At 43.9% G+C, this 18,915-nt stretch overlaps 2 protein-coding genes across 7 annotated transcripts in view; one reads left to right on the top strand and one right to left on the bottom strand.

Annotated features, from left to right (window-relative positions):
* GDF7 (growth differentiation factor 7) overlaps positions 1-18,915 on the bottom strand; it is a 201,138-nt gene that overhangs the window by 77,169 nt on the left and 105,054 nt on the right. The gene's annotated exons all lie outside the window — the stretch shown is intronic.
* Positions 1-18,915, top strand: part of LDAH (lipid droplet associated hydrolase) — a 154,095-nt gene that overhangs the window by 109,301 nt on the left and 25,879 nt on the right. For all 6 annotated transcript variants that reach the window (XM_033936414.1, XM_033936416.1, XM_033936412.1 and 3 more), the window contains one exon: positions 16,278-16,518. In XM_033936414.1, the coding sequence (XP_033792305.1) occupies positions 16,278-16,518 (241 nt within the window). The remainder of the gene's footprint in view (positions 1-16,277; positions 16,519-18,915) is intronic.

The raw sequence follows: 18,915 nt of genomic DNA, 5'->3' as shown, positions 1-18,915 counted from the left end.
CCTGTTCCCCGCCCCATCCCAGCCCCACACAAACCTCATGTTTCCTTCCCCGAGCTCTAGGCCACGTCTAGAGGGCCTCCGCGCATGCCTGGATGTCGATGTAATGACATCATGCTTATGCGCATCACGTCGACATAAGCACACACTCATGGCCTTCCAAAACCAAAACAAACTGCCAACAAATATCTTCCTACTCGGGACCATTCCACAAATAACGCTTCACGACATTCATTCGTACCAGAACACCTGGCCTTGGGCGCACATGCAAAACACAGATAAACCCTAGGCAAATACAGGACCACAAACTAAAAGTCCTAATATACACAAACATGCAGTACAACACCAGAGAAATAGAAAGAAATACATTTCAACCTGAATAGTGCAAAATATAAACAGCAGATTTATATTCTGAAAATTGACACATTTCAATCACTAAATTGAAAATAAAATCACTTTTCCTACATTTGTTGTCTGGTGATTTTATTTTTCTATTCATCTTTTCTCAGTCTCTGGTTGCACTTCCTTTTCTTCCACTTCTTAACTATGTTTCCACTGGGACCTTCTTATCCATTTGCTGGTTTTCTCTCCTTCTTCATTTTCTATCCTACATCCATCTTTGGCATTAACTTTTAACATTCAACTTTCTTCCATTTTTCTGCTTCCTCCTCAAATATATCTACTTTTCCATGTCTTCCCTTCTCATCTATCCATGAGTACCATATCCCTCACACCCATCTATCCATAAACAGCATTATCCCAGGACAAGCAGGCAGCCTATTCTCAACATGTGGGTGACGTCATTCACGGAGCCCGGATGCGGACAGCTTTGCAAGCAGACTTCTTCCTTCTCTTCCTTGGAGACTATAGCCACACCAAATGTACCAGATCCTCAAGTCTTGGTGTCACATTTGGAGGCTATGATCCAGACCATTTTGGATCGGCAGTTTGGTAATAAGCATGCTACTCAAGGAGCTGAGTCCTTGTCAGTTCCTCGAGATACCTCGACACAAGGAGCTCAGTCCCTTTTGGTGTCTCGATCTCGATCTCCAGCCCTCCTTCCTCACATAAGGCATCGCCCTTTCCGAGGCATAGGGCGAAGACTCCTCGATGTTCCTCTCAGCGGGACCTGCCTGGTTCGAGGCACAGTTCTCCACATCAGTCGAGGCATCCATCGAGGCACAGATCCTCTTCTTGAGACAGGCCTCGACACCACCTCCAGATACTTCTCCTGCGAGGGATTCTATCCATTCTCTCAGTGAGTCATCTATACCTGCATATTCAGACCTCAGGTATCAGTACTCCAGAGAAGCTTCACCTTCGTTCTCTGCCTTGCGAGGCGCCTCAAGGTCACCTTCTTCCCCTCTAGGTCAACCTTCCTTGGATCAAATATCTTTTTCTTCTTTCCTACGTTAAATGAGGAAGGACCTCAATATTACTTTGGACTCTGATTCCAAATACTCTATGGCAGGGGTGCCCAATAGGCCTTGGCAATCTACCGGGCCGATCAGCCTTCCTCTCCCCGATGTCAATTCTGCCGTCGGAGAGGAAGTTCGGGACAGCCAATCGTTGCCTGGCTGGGCCGGAACTTCCAGAATTGACGTTGGGGAGAGTAATGCTGGTCGGCCCGATGCAGGGAGAGCTTGGGGCGGCGGTGGCTTTGGGGCCTGTTCCCCAATGGCGGCGGCAGTGGCTTGGGGGAGGGCAGGCAGGGAGACAGAAGGAAAGGGAAACAGAAAAAAGAAAGGGGGCATGAAGAGAGAAAAAATAAAGGGAGACAGGAATAAAGAAAGGGCAGGGAGAGAGGAAGAAAAAGTTGGGGGAGGGAATGAGGTCTGGAGGAGAGGAAGTGTACAGGCTGAAAGAAGGGAAGAAAAGATTGGATGCACAGTCAGAAGAAGAAAGTGCAACCAGAGACTCATGAAATCACCAGACAACAAAGGTAAGAAAAATGACTTTATTTTAAATTTAGTGATCAAAATGTGTCTGAATTTATATCTGTTGTCTATATTTTGCACTATGGCCCCCTTTTACTAAACCGCAATAGCGGTTTTTAGCGCAGGGATTGAGAGCACTGTCTCTTCCCTTACTCATCCCTTCTCCTTCCCCACCCCTCCATCCTTGTGTACCATCTCCTTCTCTTTCCCTGCTTCCTGTGGGAACATCTGTCTTCTCTCTCCTCCTCCAATGGTCTGGGATATTTCTCCTCTCCTTCCACTGTCTGGCATCGCTCTCCCATCCTTCCTTTCCCTTTTCCCCCTTTTGTGGTCTGGCATCTCTCTGTCTTTCCCTTCCCCTCCTCCTGCTTTAGTTAGGAATATCTCCCTCCTCCTTCCTTTCCCTGGTCTGACATCTGTCTCTTCTTACCCGTCCCCTTTCCCATCCAGTGGTCTGACATCTCTCTCCTTCCCTTCCTCTCTGCCCATGGTTTGGTATCTCTGTTTGTCCCTTCCCTTTTTTCCCCTGCAGGTCTAGGGCTGCAGTAAACTCTTGGTGCCATCAGCAATGAGTAAACTAAACACACTGCCTTCGTTGACCCAGAAGCTTTTCCTCTGTATAGAGAAAGCTTCCAGGTTGACGAAGGCAGCATGTTTAGTTCACTCACTTCCGACAGCACAAAGAGTTATAGCAGCCTAGGTGAGCAAGCACAAGATCCCGTAGAGTAGGGGTGGGGGGAGGACTCCAAATAGGTGTGCAGAGATGGGAGATGGGGAAGACTCCGGATAGGTGCACAGTAGGGGAGAGGAGGAGGACCCCAGATAGGTGCACAAGTGGAGGCTTATTAGATGTTCAGTTTCCCCGGACAAAAGTTGTAAATTTTAAAAGCTGCCCAGACTGCCAACAGAGTCCTCAAAAAGATGACATGTCTGGGGAAACCCGGACATCTGGTAACCCTATCCTTACATTCAGCTTTTCATTAGGCTAGAACTTTCCTAGCTGGCCCTCCCATTTATGGGCTCTGGAAAGCCCTGCTCTAGCCAAGGCAGCTTCCAAGGAGTTATAATTTCCCTTCACTTAAAGGGAAACTCAGCTTTACTGATTAGAATTAAAGGTAATAATCTAGGAGCCAGAGCTCCCCTCTGTGGCAGCTCCACAATAGGGCACCACTTGTGCCTCTTACAAGGGAAGGGATTTGTTTTCCCCATTATCTGAGTAAAATTTGACTTTAGCATCATTTTTGGAAATATCTAAGGAAAGCTAGCTACTCTCCATCTACTCTATAGGTGACGGCCTTGAATCCTGATCATAATTGGCTCTTGAAGATGTATGTTTATTATTGTATTGGGGGGGGGTTCTAAATATGAGAGTTTGTTTTTTCCTAATATAGTTGAGGCTACTCAGAAAAAGTATAAGCAATTTTGGTTAATGCAGGCTTTTTAATTGCAAATGTGGTGTAAGATACAGAGATGTCCAATAGTTTATACTTTCTATGATCCTTTCCGGTTGACTTTATTTCAGAGTGATAAAGTAAGTTAAAGTTGTGTGGTATCCTCTCGTTAATGGCTGACCAATAATTGGTTTTATTTGTATTCTTCTTTTTAAAACTGTTTTTTTTTTCTTTTTGTACGTTTGTACGTATCTGTGGTTTCCTCATTTTCTCCTTTCTCTTTCAGGACTAGCTTTATTAGTAAGATCATTTGTTTTGTTTACCTTGAATTATTTTGTAACCCTGCCTGTGCATGGGAATTGGTATGGTATTACATCTGAATATATTTCTGTTCATATTTGAGGGCAGACAAAGACCCGCATGGTCCATCCAGTCTGCCCAACCCGATTCAATTTAAATTTTTTATTTATTTTTTTCTCCTTAGCTATTTCTGGGCAAGAATCCAAAGCTCTGCCCAGTACTGTGCTTAGGTTCCAACTACTGTGAAGACAAAAAAGAGGACTCATGACATAGCCCATGGCTCTGCCCCAGCCCCGCCCTTCACTCATTTCCTTGGTTTCCCTTTAGACTCCCTCCTCCATGGGTGCTTCTCTCTCTTTCCAGCACCCCTTCTTTTTCTCTCTCTCCTTCCAACCCCCTACATCTCCTATGGATGGTTCTCTCTTCTTCCAGCCCCTCTGTCCTGCAGGTGCTTCTTTCTTTCCAATCCCCCTCCTCTCCTGCGGGTGCTTTTTTCTCTCTCTCTCTTTCCAACCCCTCCTCCTCTGCGGGTGCTTCTCCTTCTCTCTCCTTCCAACTCCCCCCCCCCCCCCCCGTCCTAACGGTGCTTCTTTCTCTCTCTGTCCTTTCAACCCCCCTCCCCTGTGGATGCTTCTCTCATTCCTTTCAACCCCTCCTGTCCTACGTTTGCTTCTTTCTTTCTTTCTCTTTCCAAACCCCCTTCTCCCCAGCAGGTGCTTCTCTCTCTCCTTCCAATAACACCCCCTATGGGTGCTTTCTCTCAACCCCCTCCCCAGCATGGTCTATCTTTCTAGCCAGTCCCCCACACTGGAGTCGAATATGCCTCTCCCCTGCCCCAGCTTACCTCCTCCGATGTTGTAATTTCAATCTTCAGGCTGCCGGCAGCTTAAGTGACGTGAGCCTGCTGCCTTCAGTCTGCTCCGGAAGCCTTCTCTCTACAGTGTCCTGCCTACACGGAAACAGGAAGTCACTGCAGAGAAAAGGCTTCTGAGACAGGCTGAAGGCAACAGACTCATGTCATTTAAGCTGCTGCCTGCCCAAAGATTGAAATTACAACACCGGAGGAGGTAAGTAGGGTACAGGGGAGAGCCATACTTAACTGCAGGGTGAGGACTGGAGGGAGGGAGTCTAAAACCTGGACAAACAGCTTCCAGTTCAGAAAACAGTTCAGTTCAGAGAACATCCAGACAGTCTTCTAAAAAGAAGACATATCTGGGTAAATACAGACATATGGTAACCCTGCACAACACAGTCATATGTCTATCATTTTTTTTATACATTTGAACTGATTACTAAGGATGCATTTTAAGCCTGTGACAAAATCCGTACAGTTTGTTTCAATTGAGGACTATATAATAATTTCCCTAGCATGGTTCCAATACTTTATAGCACTTCTACACATAAATCATTTGATTATTGTGGCCCTTGTCTATTGTAAGAATTTCAGTCATCCTGTTCCTTTGATGGTTTGTTTTTATTTGTTGCCTTAAAAAAACTTTGTTCTTATTGAATTACTATTAGGTAGCAAAAACAATTTTCCTCAGTTGTGTTGGCAAAAATTTTCATGCCCAGACTTGGCAAGCTGCCAACAAATTTTCTTATCTGACACTGAAATTATAATGAGGAAAGAGAAGTGTGCCAACCTCAACATAGTATTTCTGAGGTGTCATTTTGTTCTGAAGAACTGGGCAATGAACCTGTTTAGATAGCCTCTATTAGCAAAGCCCATTTTGCTGATTAAGAAGGTTTTTTGATGAATACAAATGTATCCTTCCATTTCTTATAAAAACAGAACATATGATAGCACCATGTAGACACTCTTTTCCAAGACTGTCAACAATCAGATGGCTGCAATTGGTACTAATAGAAGTCAGAGTAGTTATTACAATTGTGTAGCCTCTGAGTATTTCTCTTCCAGTGCAAATTATACATATGTATGTATTATAGATATAGATATATTTGTAATCTGTCTATATCTGTGAAAGAGAGAGAAAATTAAAAAAAATTACTATCCTATCTCAGTGTTACTGAGCAGAGTACAACAACTTATGGTTATAACTCTACGAGTGCATGCTTTGCAAAATATAGATGTTCCATTCTTGAGTATGTTATCAGTATCTATAATGAATATATGAACATTAGGAGGAAGGGGAAGTTTTACTAATAGGTGATTTTAACATGCCGGATGTTGATTGGGGTCTTCTAGAAGTAGGGAGATTCTGGATTCTCACAAAAGGCGAACTGTTCCAGCAGTTGGTAATGGAACCCACGCAGGATGGGGTCATACTGGACTTACTGCTTACAAATGGGAAAAGTGTTTCTGATGTTAAAGTGGGCGATCATCTGGCATCCAGTGATCACTGCATGGTATGGTTTAATATTAAGATGGGTATAGAGTGGGCTTATTCAAAATTAAAGGTTCTAGACTTTTAAAAAATCTAACTTTGATTGAATGGGGGATTACATCAAGAAATTGTCTGGATAGGAACTTCTAGAAGGAGTAGAAATGCATTGGACAAAACTGAAAGGAGTTATTGTAAGGGCGATAAATCTTTTTGTGAGGCACGTAAATAAAAGTAAGAGAAAAAAAAGGCGCGTTGGTTCTCAGACTTGAAACACTGTTACCCTTCTCATCAAATCATTTCACTGGCTCCCTATCCTCCTTTGCATATAGTTCAAACACCTATTACTAACCTACAAGTGTGTTCATTCTGCAGCCCCTCAGTAACTCTTCTCTCTTGTCCCTCCTTATACGCCTCTCTGAGAACATCGTTCCTCAGAAAAGTTACTTTTTTCTGTACCCTTCTCCTCTACTGCCAATTCTGTACTTTGTTCCTTTTATCTCGTTGCCCCATATGCCTGGAACAAACTACCCGAGTCCATGTGTCACGTTCCTTCCCTCAAATTATAAACCATAAAGTAGACTGAAGACTCACCTTTTTTGAGATAGCCTTCAACTCATAACCCTATTCTCTGCTGCCCTCTGCTTACCTCCCTAGCCAGTAGTTTAACCATCCCTGCTAACTGTAACCCCTACCCTAGTATCCTGTTTTTCTGTCTTGATTGATTAGGTTGTGAGCTCATTCGAGCAGGTTCCATCCCCTTTGTGACTCTGCACCTGCACAGTGCTGTATAGTAGTAGTAGATGGTTCCATAAAAATATGCATAATCAAGTAATATAATACACTAGTTTTTTAGCCCATTACATTAACGGGTGCTAGAATAGATGTGTAGACTTAGGCATTTCTTTCATTCTGCATGTCTGTCTTTCTCTCTCCCTGCCCCCTTTTCTTTCTTTCTGTCTGTCTTTCTTTCTGTCTCTCTCCCTGCCCCATATCTCTATGTCTTTCTTTCTTTCTGTCTTTCTCCCCCTGTCTGTCTATCTTTCTGTCTCTCTCCCTGCCCACTGACTATCTGTCTTTCTTTCTTTCTGTCTCTCTCCCTGGCCCCTGTCTCTCTTTCTTTCTTTCTATCTCTCTCCCTGCCTGCTGTCTGATTTTCTTTCTTTCTGTCTCTCCCCCTGTCCAGCAGCACCCCTTCCCTGTTCCCCCTGTCCAGCAGTAGCGCTTCTCCCTTACTTTTACTTCCCCCCCTGTCCAGTAGTACCCCTACTCCCTTACCTGCAACCTGTCCAGCATTCACTAGGCTGGGCAGCTTCGAGGCTTTTGCTAGGCCGGCCTGCCTCACATTATCGAAGTGGGCCGGCCTAGCAAATGCCCCATGGCTGCTTGATGAAACCACGGCTGCTGCCGCTACTGGTCCAGGAGTGAGAAGAAGAGGCTTCCCGGCAGTGGCACCGTAGTCATAAGGCAGAAAGTCAGCCGGCATCGGAGATCGGGGCAGGAAATCAGCTGAGGCAGACACTGCGCATGTGCGGCACGGAGCATGGAGATTGAAGTGTGCATGCGCGCTAAAGGTTTTATTATAGCGGATATATAAACATAAAGATAACACCAAACAATAATTTTTTAAAAATCATTCACAAAGGACATGATCCTGACACATACTTTTTACAGAACTGTGCTTTCCAAGTTGTGCAAGTAACTTTTATATTTAGTCCTAGTTAGCGGCAATTATGAGGTGCTAATTGCCAATTATCAGCACCGATTAGGCTAGTTATTCAGTTTAAGTTGTGCACACACATTGGCTACACGCACTGATGTATACGCACAACTTTAGGCACCATACATAGAAATTGGGGGGAGGGGGGGAAATGTACATAGAAAACATCAACAAATCATCTAGACCATTCAGTAGTTGCTTATATCCTACTGAACACAATTCAAGATTCTTTCAACTTACTGAGCCTTTTACATGGAAATTCTGGGCTATATTGCAATCTTATTGACAACACATACTGTATATCTTCTCATCCAATTAAATCTACAGAAGCTCATCTACTGTGGCTGTCTTCACCTATGACAATTTGCTTTCAAGCCACATTAAAAACTTTCATCTGAGAATAGATGAGAGTCAGTTTACTTTGCATACCTATCTTTTTAATTGTGAGTTTTGTTCTTACACTGAGCCATCTTTCCTTTCTTAACCTTGGGCCAAGATGCTGGGTAACCAGTTTCTATTGGCTCGGAGTGTGATAGTCCATTTTTATTTCTTTTCCGAGTGCTCCTTCCCTCTCAGGCAAATTTACCAGTTATTCCTCGTTTCAACAACTTTATTATGATTTTGTCCATACAAGGATATTTAGAGAAGCATTTTCAATGTCATCCAAGTCCAAATTGGAATATTTTTCTCATTACATCCAAAGAAACCATCCATCATAGAGCTATTTTTGAACAGAAAATCATCTGGATTTTCCTTTCGAAAATGGCTCAAAGATGGCCATGTCTGCACATAAAATATCTAAAAAGAACCATGGAGGGGAAAAATAAAAGTCTAAATCCGCTTTGGGCCTAAGGTGCTAGTCGTCCAAAGTCGGCAGCGTCCAAAGTTCATTCTTAAAAAAATATGTCCAAACTATTTTTATTCAAGAATCGTCTACTTCTACGTCCAGCCGTTTGATCGTTCAGACCACTAGTACATCTATCTTTATACTACATTGTCATCCAAAAAATTGTCCAAGTCCAAAACGCCTAGAACAAGACCTTTTGGATGTGGGAGAGGTCAGCAAAGTGATGGACTGGCTACCCAGACTTGGCAACAAAGTAGTGGGGCACTGCTGTGAACTTCACAAAAAGGATGCCACATAAACATCTCACCACAACTCTCTTATAGGTCATGGTGAGCCCCCTAAAATTTACTATACCCACCAGTCTACCACCCCAATAGCCCTTATGGCTGCAGGTGCCACCTCTATGGCAGTACAATAGGGTTTGGGAGGGGAGGATTTGGTGGGCTCACATTTTCCACCATGAATGCAGTGGTTAGAGTGGCTTATGAGCCAGGATCCTTCCTCTCTATGGTTCACTAGAGCCCACCCCCCAGACTACTTAAGCCACCTCTGTGCAGCTCTACTAGGCTTTTCTATACAAGGCGCTGCTGTTCTGGAGGCAGATATGTACATTTTTATTCCGATTTTTATTGCGGTGGGGGGTCAGTGATAACTGGGGGAGTGTGGGGGGCTCTGTACTTTGTCCCTGGAGAGGTTATTTGGTCACTTTCGATACTTTCTGGGAACTTAGACCTGTTTCTAGATCGCCTAAGTCACAACATATAAGTTCCGTCTAGGCAGTCTCGTTAAACTTTTGATTATCGCTGCAGGACGAGATGACTAAGTCTAGGCCGGCCCACATCTCGCCTACCTCCCGCCCTAACCACTCCTTGAAAAACGCCCCTTTTCACTCTGGGCACACAGCAGCAGTGAAAAGGCATAAACTGCTTTTAGATACATCTAAAACCCATTTCAATTTTCGGCACTTGAACGACCTGTCTTTTTGATCGTCCAAGTGCCAATTTAGGTGGGTTTTTAGATGTTTTTAGACTATGGGGCTCATAATCATTTCGATTATGAGCCCCATAGTCTTCATTTCCAAACAGATATCAGCATAGTAAGATCTGTTTTAGGTTTCTGTCCATTAATAACCACTTGTGATCACATTTATTATAGAAAATAATCCCCAAAATGTACCGTATATACTCGAAAATAGGATGAGATTTTTGAGCCCAAAAAATGGCCCAAAAATGGGGTCTCATCCTATATTCGGGTCATCACCCGACCCCCCTCCCGGAATTCATGCAGGCTTCTGGTAGGCCGGGATAGGAGGGATTCCTCTTGCTTCCTGTCCTGGCCACCTAACATTTTTTTTAACATCCCCCCCCCCTCCTGCCTGCCTGCCTGCCTGCCTACCCGCGTGTACCTTTTTTGCAGGTCTTAATTCCTGATGGCCCAGCGGTGTATGGGGCAGGAGCGATCAGAGAGCAGCATGGGGCTGAGTAGGGAGCACAATAACTCGGTCCTGTGGGGCGCAGCAAGATCAGAAGCAGCGGCTTGGCTCGGGGAAGGAACGTGGAAAGATCGCTCCTGCCCCATACACCACTGGACCACTAGGGATTAAGACCTGTAAAAAAGGTATGCACGGGTGGGCAGGCAGGTGGGGGGGGGGCTGGGGGAGTTTTAAAAAAATTGTTAGGTGGCCGGGACTGGAGACGAGAGGGATCCCTCCTGCCCCGGCCTACCACTAGACCACCAGAGGGGGTACAGGGTAGGAAGGTGGAACAAGGTGCGAAGGTGGAACAAGGTGCAGAGCCTGGCAGGGAGTGAGGAGCGCTGGGTACAGAGCCTAGCAGGAAGTGAGGGGGCTGGCATGCTTAGCCTGGTAGGGCAGTGAAGGAAAGGAGCTAGGTGCAGAGCCTGGTACGGAAGGGGGCTGGGTGCAGAGCCTGGCAGGGGAGGGCATGAGGGAGGGGACATTGGGTGCAGATCCTGGCAGGGCATGACACTTGAATATTAAGCCCCTGTCTTATATTCAAGTCAACCATTTTCCCTCCTTTTTGGGGGGAAAATGGGGGTCTCGACTTATATTCGAGTATATACAGTAGTTTAAGCAATGACTTTTCTCAAGATTGAACTACTGAAGTATTGTCAGCTATAATGAGGAAGATGGGATGATGGGCTTTCACTATTTTATGCTCTTTGAAACTATTGATTTTTGTGCTGAATTACTACATGATATTTGCTAGTTGCAGCTGCTAAGTAGTATTGTTTTTGATCATTTGCTTTTATTGTTTTATGACTGTCCTTATGTAACCTGACCAAAGCTTCTAGGAAGGATGAGACAAATGTTGAAATATATGAAATAAAGGGCAACAAATGAAATGAAATTAAACATAGACCACAAGGAACCTATTGCAGTATTTAGAAATGGAATTCAGCAAGAGTTCCTAGGAGAGGCTGATCATGTAAAAGGCAAACCAAAGACAACTAATGCTGGCTTTTACACACCTGCAGTAGAGGCATTTACCAAAGGCTAGCGAGGTAAATGCTCCAACGCTCATCGAATTCCTTATAGAAACCTCTACCCACAGCTTTGTAAATGGAGCCCTAAAATAGCATATTACTAGGAAAAGAAAGGAAAAAAAATGAAACCATTTTTGAGCATTATGTTGTGGAGAAAATACAATATTGTTATAGGTAAGCCCCCTCCCCCCTCCTCCACACACACAAACATTTGGTTCACATTATTTCAGGAGAAAGTACAATTGTTTTCCCTTGTATGTAAAGATTCAGGAATTTGATAATTGATTTAAGTTTTGTCTTGAATGTAGCTATATAATGTTCTGCTAATGATCTCTATAGCACTTCAGACAGATAATCCTGTATTTATAAACTGTACAGTATATTTTAGGATTAATACATGCCTGGGAACCTGGATCAAATCTTCTTTAGATCACAGAATTTCAGTTCAGTTCTTGGTTGAAATATAGCAAACTTACCACATAATTTAGAAGGCGACCAACATTCCTGTATTTAACTGCTGGTAGGCTTTAATGAAAAATTGAGGCCCTGCACTGATTGTCATGGCAAATATATTTCTTTGTCCAAAAGAAAGGGTAATGTCAGCTGAGGCATGCAGAGAAATTTTTAAGTGCTCCTAGCTGCTCTTGAGCAACCAGTGAATATATAAACATAAATCTCTCAATTGTTTTAAGTACTATACTAAACTATATAACACATAGAGTAATTAAGAGAAGAGTTCATTGGGAGACTTGGGTAGTGACTGAAATTGACTTGTTAATATTGTGACTATTCTACTATCAATGTAGGAAATAGCACCATGTCATTCTTCTATGCTACATGTTTTGCTGGTATTTTCTCTGTAACTTGAACTTAACTGCAAATGTAAAAAAAAAAAAAAAAAGAATAAAGTGATCAAATATGTAACATAACATGCACTTTATTTCAAAACTGTATGTGCCCTTTCCCTGGACAGACTGTCCAAAGCAGCATATAGCCAGCCATGAAATATAGAAATCAATCAGCAGTAATAACCCCCCCCCCCCACACCCCCCTAAAAAATAAAAATAAAATTATTTGCAACTGCAGCAAGAGTTCTAGTGGCTGTGTTGGGTCTGAAAGTCAATGGATTCTGTGTAAATTGCACTACTTTATTGGTCAAGTGTGACAGAATAAAACAGTAGATGGAGTTTTCCAAACTGAATAAGTTCCTTCTTCAGCTGCAACCACTTTAAGGAAAGAATTACTGTATGTACTCAAATATAAGTCGATCTGAATATAAGTCGAGACCCCCATTTTCCCCTGAAAAAGGAGGAAAGATGATTGACTCGAATATAAGACGGGGGCTTAATATTCAAGTGCCAGGATCTGCACCCAGTATCCTCTCCCTCACACCCTCCCCTGCCAGGCTCTTCACTCAGCCCCCCCCCCCTCCTTGCCAGGCTATGAAGCCAGCCCCTCTCACTACTTGCCAGGTTCTGTACTGCACCCTGGCCCCCCTCCCTGCCAGGCTCTGAATCCTGTCCCACTCCTCTTAAACCTCTTGTGGTCTAGTGGTAGGCCGGGACAGGGAGATCTATTCAGTATCTTGACTATCTGTAGCATCTTAGTCTTTAATAGGAAGGTTTACTGAAATAATTCCATAGCATACTGGCATGTAACTGATACTTCACTTCCCTAAACAAAATAGGGATCAACAATTGACATATAGTACATGCTATGTAATCAATTCCCAAACAATAGTTGCAATTTCTCATGACTAATGATGTAGGTATCTTCCTAACAGTCTAGTTAAATTCAGGGTGAGCCTTCATCCTCATCTCTCCCTACTCCATTAATTTACAGGGCCCATCCCTATTGGCTTCCCACTCAAGATTTTGATAATTAAACTCAGCAATAATTTGATAATAATTTTGACCATTAAATGCAGCAATAATTTTTTTTTTACCCCCTCCCTCACGTACCTTTTCCATTATCCCTATATGGGCAGGACTGTGTCTATATGGAGGTGCGCAGGGCAGGAGCGCTGTCCTACCCATACACCGCTGGAACAGCAGGGATAACAGAAAAGGGATACAGGGGGGAGGGTGTTAAAAAAAATTATTTGTTTTGGCCGGGACAGGAGGGATCTCTCCTGTCCTGGCCTATCAGAGGCCTGCATCAAGTCAGAGAGGGGGGGGTGTCGGATGATGACCCGAATATAGGACGAGGCCCCCATTTTGGGGCCATTTTTTTTGGCCCAAAAATCTCATCCTATATTTGAGTATATATGGTACTTTCCATGATTTCCATTATGTATTGTGCATTATCAAACATCAGTCTGTACTGTTCTCTTCTGTAAGCAGTAGCATATGTCTGTCAAAATCTAAACATGTATACCAGAAGTGCGTAGACGTTGCCGTGATGACATCACATATGTGTGATGTCATCATGTCAACGTCCGCAAATGTGCAGAGGCCCTCCAGATGGGCTCTGATACGCCAGTAGGGGGTGCCAGCAGGGAAGAGGTCCGGAGAGAAAGAGAGGCACTGGCGCCAGCTGATTGCCTACAGCAGTGTTTCTCAACTACTTCAAGTTAAGTAACCCTTAAATCTAACAAATATCAACTGAGTACCCCAAACACAGACCTCCTCCCTAGGCCCACCCAAGCTCTGCCCCAGATCCCATCCCCTTTACTAATTGTAATGCAATTTTTCCCATTCATTTTTCAATATACACAATATACAAAGCAGATATAAATTCTCAAAACTAACACATTTCAATCACTATATTGAAAATAAAATCATTTTACCTACTGGTGATCCTCTGCAGGCTGCTGTAATTAGCTTTAAATGTGAGACCGGGAGGCCAGGGGGGAAGCCGGAGGACGCTAGAGAGAAGGGGGAAACATGCAGGTCTTCGGCGAATCGGACAGCGCTGGCGCTGTACCGCATAGGGAAGTCAGCTGGCAGGCGCCTCCCTTCCTCCTCAGTGTGCCTCGGCACACAGTTTGAGATACATTGATGTATACCATAAATTCAAATCCCCATCAAAGTCATAGAACATATTAATCTCTGTAAAGAATGTATAGGCATTATCACTACTATACTGAACTCATTATAGTCATTAGTATGTGAGAGATGTTCTACAAGATAGAAGGGATATTTGACTGACAATGATGGCGAATAAAAATCTCTTTCTCTTAGAATTTATTTTATTTTGAACATGACTACTCTATATACGGTAGGTTCTGGCTATTTCTGTGTACTGCCCTCTTGTGGTATCATCATTGAAATATCTACTTTATCATTTGAACTGCAAACGATTTGCCCTAGATCAGGTGTGCCCACACTTTTTGGGCTTGCGAGCTACTTTTAAAATGACCAAGTCAAAATGATCTACCAACAATAAAAACACTAAACATATACCCCCCTCTTTTACTACGGTGCGCTAGCTGATTTAGCGCGCGGTAAGTGCTAATGTGCCCATTATATTCTTTGGACGCATTAGCATTTAGCACTCGCTAGATCGGCTAGCACGCCTTAGTAAAAGACCTCCCATATTTATTTATTATATATACTGTGTGCACCTCTTCTGTCTTCCAGACCTCGTCCCATTCCCCAATCAACATCTCTCTCTGTCCCTGCAGGAGTCCAACTTTTCTTCCTCTCTCCTCCACCCCTATTGGCAACATGTCTCCCTCTCTCTCCCTCCGCTGTTATGATCGTGAATCTCTCTGTTCTTCCTCAGGGTCTCTCCCCCTCTGTCTGCACTAGAGAATGACACGGTGACAAAATTCATCACCGTTCCCGTCCCCTCGGATAACCATGGGAAACCATCTTCATGTCATTCTTTAAGGAGAGAAGGAAGAATCAGAGTATAATTGGGCACAACCACTGACCCGCAAGCTTTGCTTTCAAGAATGCTGGTGTAGAAGGACTGAGGTTGAAATAGATACTAGAAAATGACATGGGATTATTTCCCGCAGTTATCCGCGGGGACGGGAACGGTGATGAATTTTGTCACCATGTCATTCTCTAGTCTGCACCTTCCATAGCTAACATCTGCCCCCCTCTCTTCAGTCTTCCCTTTGTTTCAGGTTTCTCCTTCTCTCTATCTTCCTTCTGCTAACATTTTGAGTCCTCCAACCTTTGGTCCAGATCTTTGTCTCTCTCACTCTGTCTTCCCCCTCCCCAGGGCCTGGCACGTCTCTTTCCTCAGTTCGGACTGTTTCCCCTCTCTAACCACTCTAGTAGTTCAGGATCTGCCCTGTCTTCCCCCTCCCCTTTGGTTCAAGGCTTTTGGTTGAAAGCTGCTTTCCCCCTCCCCTCCCTAAGGTCCTTTTGTCTCATCTCCCCCCCCCCCCCGATCCAGCATCTCTAAGGCAACCCCCATCCCACCGGGGCCCTCGCGATGGGCACAGCCTTACCTCTTGATTGCAACTTGAGCTAATTCCCCTTTATGCCTCTGAAACTAGAGAAAACAGTAGCAAACTTAAAATGAATACATTTCAAAGTGCTCAGCAAATGGATGCCACAGGCAGCTGGGAAAGCACTCTGGAAGGAAGTACTTTCCTAAATGCTATGTTTCAACAAGAGGATGGATGAGGGTACAGACTTACTCTTTCACAGTTTATCTTCAAACTGTCCTTGTCTCCGTTCGTCCCTCTGGGCCTAACTACTACAGCTGAAAGTTAATTAAGGCAGCATGCAGAGCAAACGTAGCAGTTGGCCTCTGTAGCACGTTCTCTCTGCCACGGTCCCACACCTCCTGTAACATCAGGGGCAGGACCACAGCAGAGGGAAGGTGCTACAGAGACCAACGGCAGCCTGCTACGTTTGCTCTGTAGGCTGCCGTAATTAACTTTCAACTGTGATAGGTCCAGAGAGAAAAACAGAGGACACTGAGGGGGAAGCGTGTCATCTGAGCAAGGCAGTTGGGCCCTCACTTAAATTAGCTGGGCAGAGAGCCCGGCTAAAAGATGCTAAAGACACTAGGGAGAAGACTGGCTCAGCGATCTACCGGCATTGCCTTTGCGATCGACCGGTAGATCACTATCAACCGATAGATCGCGATCGATGTTTTGGGCACCCCTGCTCTAGATGATGGAACCCAGCCTCCCACATTTATAAATTCTGTCATTACCTTTGGAATTATTAATGTGTCTGACGCAGAAGCACTTCAAGACAAGAATAGCACTGCTTCAAAATCCGATAGGCCAATGAGATTGACTTATTGTTTTGTTTATCCATGGCTTTCCAGGTTCTCAAGTCTGTGCTGCTGTTTCCAACAATAGAACGCATGGCTCAGTCACCACAAGGCAAATTCGTTACACCTGTTCTCTGCAGACTGCGATATGTCGTATACATTTCTATCTACCTGTTATCCTTCTTACCAGAAAGCATCAAGGCTTCTATAGCAAAGTTTGTACTGTGGGGATTCAAATCTGTTGAGAAAGCTTTGGTGACTGCTTCACTAAATCTCTTTAGTGTGAATTGCATGGGTGAGCAATTTTTTTCTTATATTTATAACAGATAAGTAATTTCATTACGTTAAAACAATAAAAAGACTTGTTAATTCATTCTTAATTAAATGTTAAATTTAATTAACCACTAAAGTTTAACTTATACATTTCAGAATAGTAATTTTAATTAAGTAAAATGTTTACTTTTGCAGAGTATGTATTAATATATTATACAGTATTACAGAGCAGCAATTCTTTAAATAAGTATATTGTTATCCACATTTGTAGTGCAAAGGATTCCAGATGATAGGTTAATTCCCCTTTCCTGCAATCTGTTGCAGAAGGATGTCAATCGCATCTTTTAGCTCCACCTCCTTCCCCAAAGGATTATACAGCTACCTTCAGTTTTTTTCTTGTGCAAGCGAACTGAGAAGGTGTCTTTTTTCTGTTCTGCTGATAATTTTGTTGTATTTGGTGTTTCTCCAAATTTTTAAGGCATCGGTGTCTAGAGGATCCCAGTTACTCTGGGATAACTGTGCCTAGGAAAGGATTCAGACTCTCTCTGCAGTTGCCTGCTGCTTGCAGGGCAACCATTTGGTCCCTTTGGAGCCAGCCTGCTTTTTTTTTTCTGAAGCTCGGGGTCCATTCCCCTGGAAGCTAGCTTACATCTCTGTGACTGTCCGAGGGCTTTAATAGGTGGCAGCTGCATTTTTCACTACCCTGTCATGGCGCATGAATTGGGGGGGGGGGGGGTTGAGGTCTTGCTCTGGTTTTGTTCCAACTGGCAGCCCAAAGATCACGACTTTTGGATAAGCAGAATCCAGCCCAAAGGAAGAAGTCCTCTATATCTTTTCCAGCTGAAGTTTAACTAAAGCAGGCAGGCACCAACACAGACCTGTAAGTAGAGCAGCCTATGGGGAAGATTGAGCGGGGGGCTGAAATTCCCATTTTGGAGGATCACTGGGCCTAGAGATAAGAGTCTCTAACCTCCAAAAATCCCTCGGGGTAGCTTCCTCGGTATAATGGCCATCTTGTATTTACTAATTTTTTTCAAAAACCTCAATCTGCCTCAAACTCCCTCAGTTTTGCTTAAAATTGATAGGGATGGACTCCTCAGGCCTTTCTACCCCTGTATCAGGCCAGCTTTGAACTGTATGGCCAGCTGAAGAGTGTCCATGCACCATATGCCATAGGGCATGTAGGGGGGGGGGGGGGAAGGAGCCATGGGCTTAGCCACCACTTGCAGGGAAACTGCAAGTGGCCATTTTTTAAGAGAAGAAATTCCTACCGGAGCCTCTAAAGAATGACTTTGCAAAACTATTTGCTGCGGAGCCCAAGAGAAGTCAAGATGATTCTCTACAGGAGTCCTTTGTGCCTCCTACAAAGGGTTTTACTCTAGGCTTTGTTAGCTTACTGTGGAAAGCATACTTAAATGGCTGGGATTTGCCTGCGCTGTTGCAGGCATGCTAGGGGCAGTGCTAGAGGAGTTTTCCTCACAGAGTGCTCTTCCCTTAGAAAAGGAGGACATGCAAGACCCAGAAAGCCAGTTAGGTAGAAACTGGGGGAATTCTGGGTCTGATTATTTTCTTTTATTGTCCCAGAGTGAGCTGTCCCAGATTATGCTTTTATTGTCCCAGAGTGAGCAGTCAGTCCTTGGGGCCTCTGGTTCTCAAGCTGAGATAAGTTAGTCAAGAGGAAGTAGTAGCCCTTGACTAGGGGGAGAACCCCACAGTTTGTCAGATATTTAAGTCATCTGCACTGTTGAAGATTTTTACAGATTCATTGTGGAAATTAAACCTCCACAGACCCCAGCTACTTAAGGCTCAGTTATGAATGGTGCCAGGTCTCTGACCATGTTTCTCTCGCATCCAGACCTCATGCTGTTACAGAGCATTGGGACAACCCAGAGGATTCCTTTCGGGTAGCTAGGACAATGTCTAAGTTTTACTTCATGGATCCTGATTTTCAACAGCTCTTTGTGCTGCCTAAAGTGGACATACTGATTCATGATAGCAAGCGTATTTCTCTACCTAGTGAAGAAGGGGTCATTTCAAAGGATGTGCAGGATCGAAGGGTCCTTTTTTGTTCTTAGCAGACAATTTGAGGCCTTGTCTCTGGGGACTACTGCTGCCCGATTAAATTTTGATTCGATTCAGCCTACTGAACATTATTTTTCGATTCAATTTTCCTGTCCAATTGGGTGTTTTTTTCAAACATACTGGTGGGTTTATTTTTTGTAGCCTCTTTACCCCCTTTGCCCTCTCCTACCCACACTGGCACTGTAGTATAAATAAAATAAACAAACAAAAAAGACTTTTCCTCTCTCTGTTAAATCCTAGCTCACGTTCGCGGTCTAACACCTGCTCTGGCAGGATACACATTTCAAATCTGACATATTGTAATCACAAAACAGAAAATAAAATTATTTTTTCTACC

Source organism: Geotrypetes seraphini, chromosome 3 (assembly GCF_902459505.1).
Source record: "Geotrypetes seraphini chromosome 3, aGeoSer1.1, whole genome shotgun sequence".
Lineage (NCBI taxonomy): Eukaryota > Metazoa > Chordata > Amphibia > Gymnophiona > Dermophiidae > Geotrypetes > Geotrypetes seraphini.
This window is presented reverse-complemented; position numbering and strand designations above follow the sequence as displayed.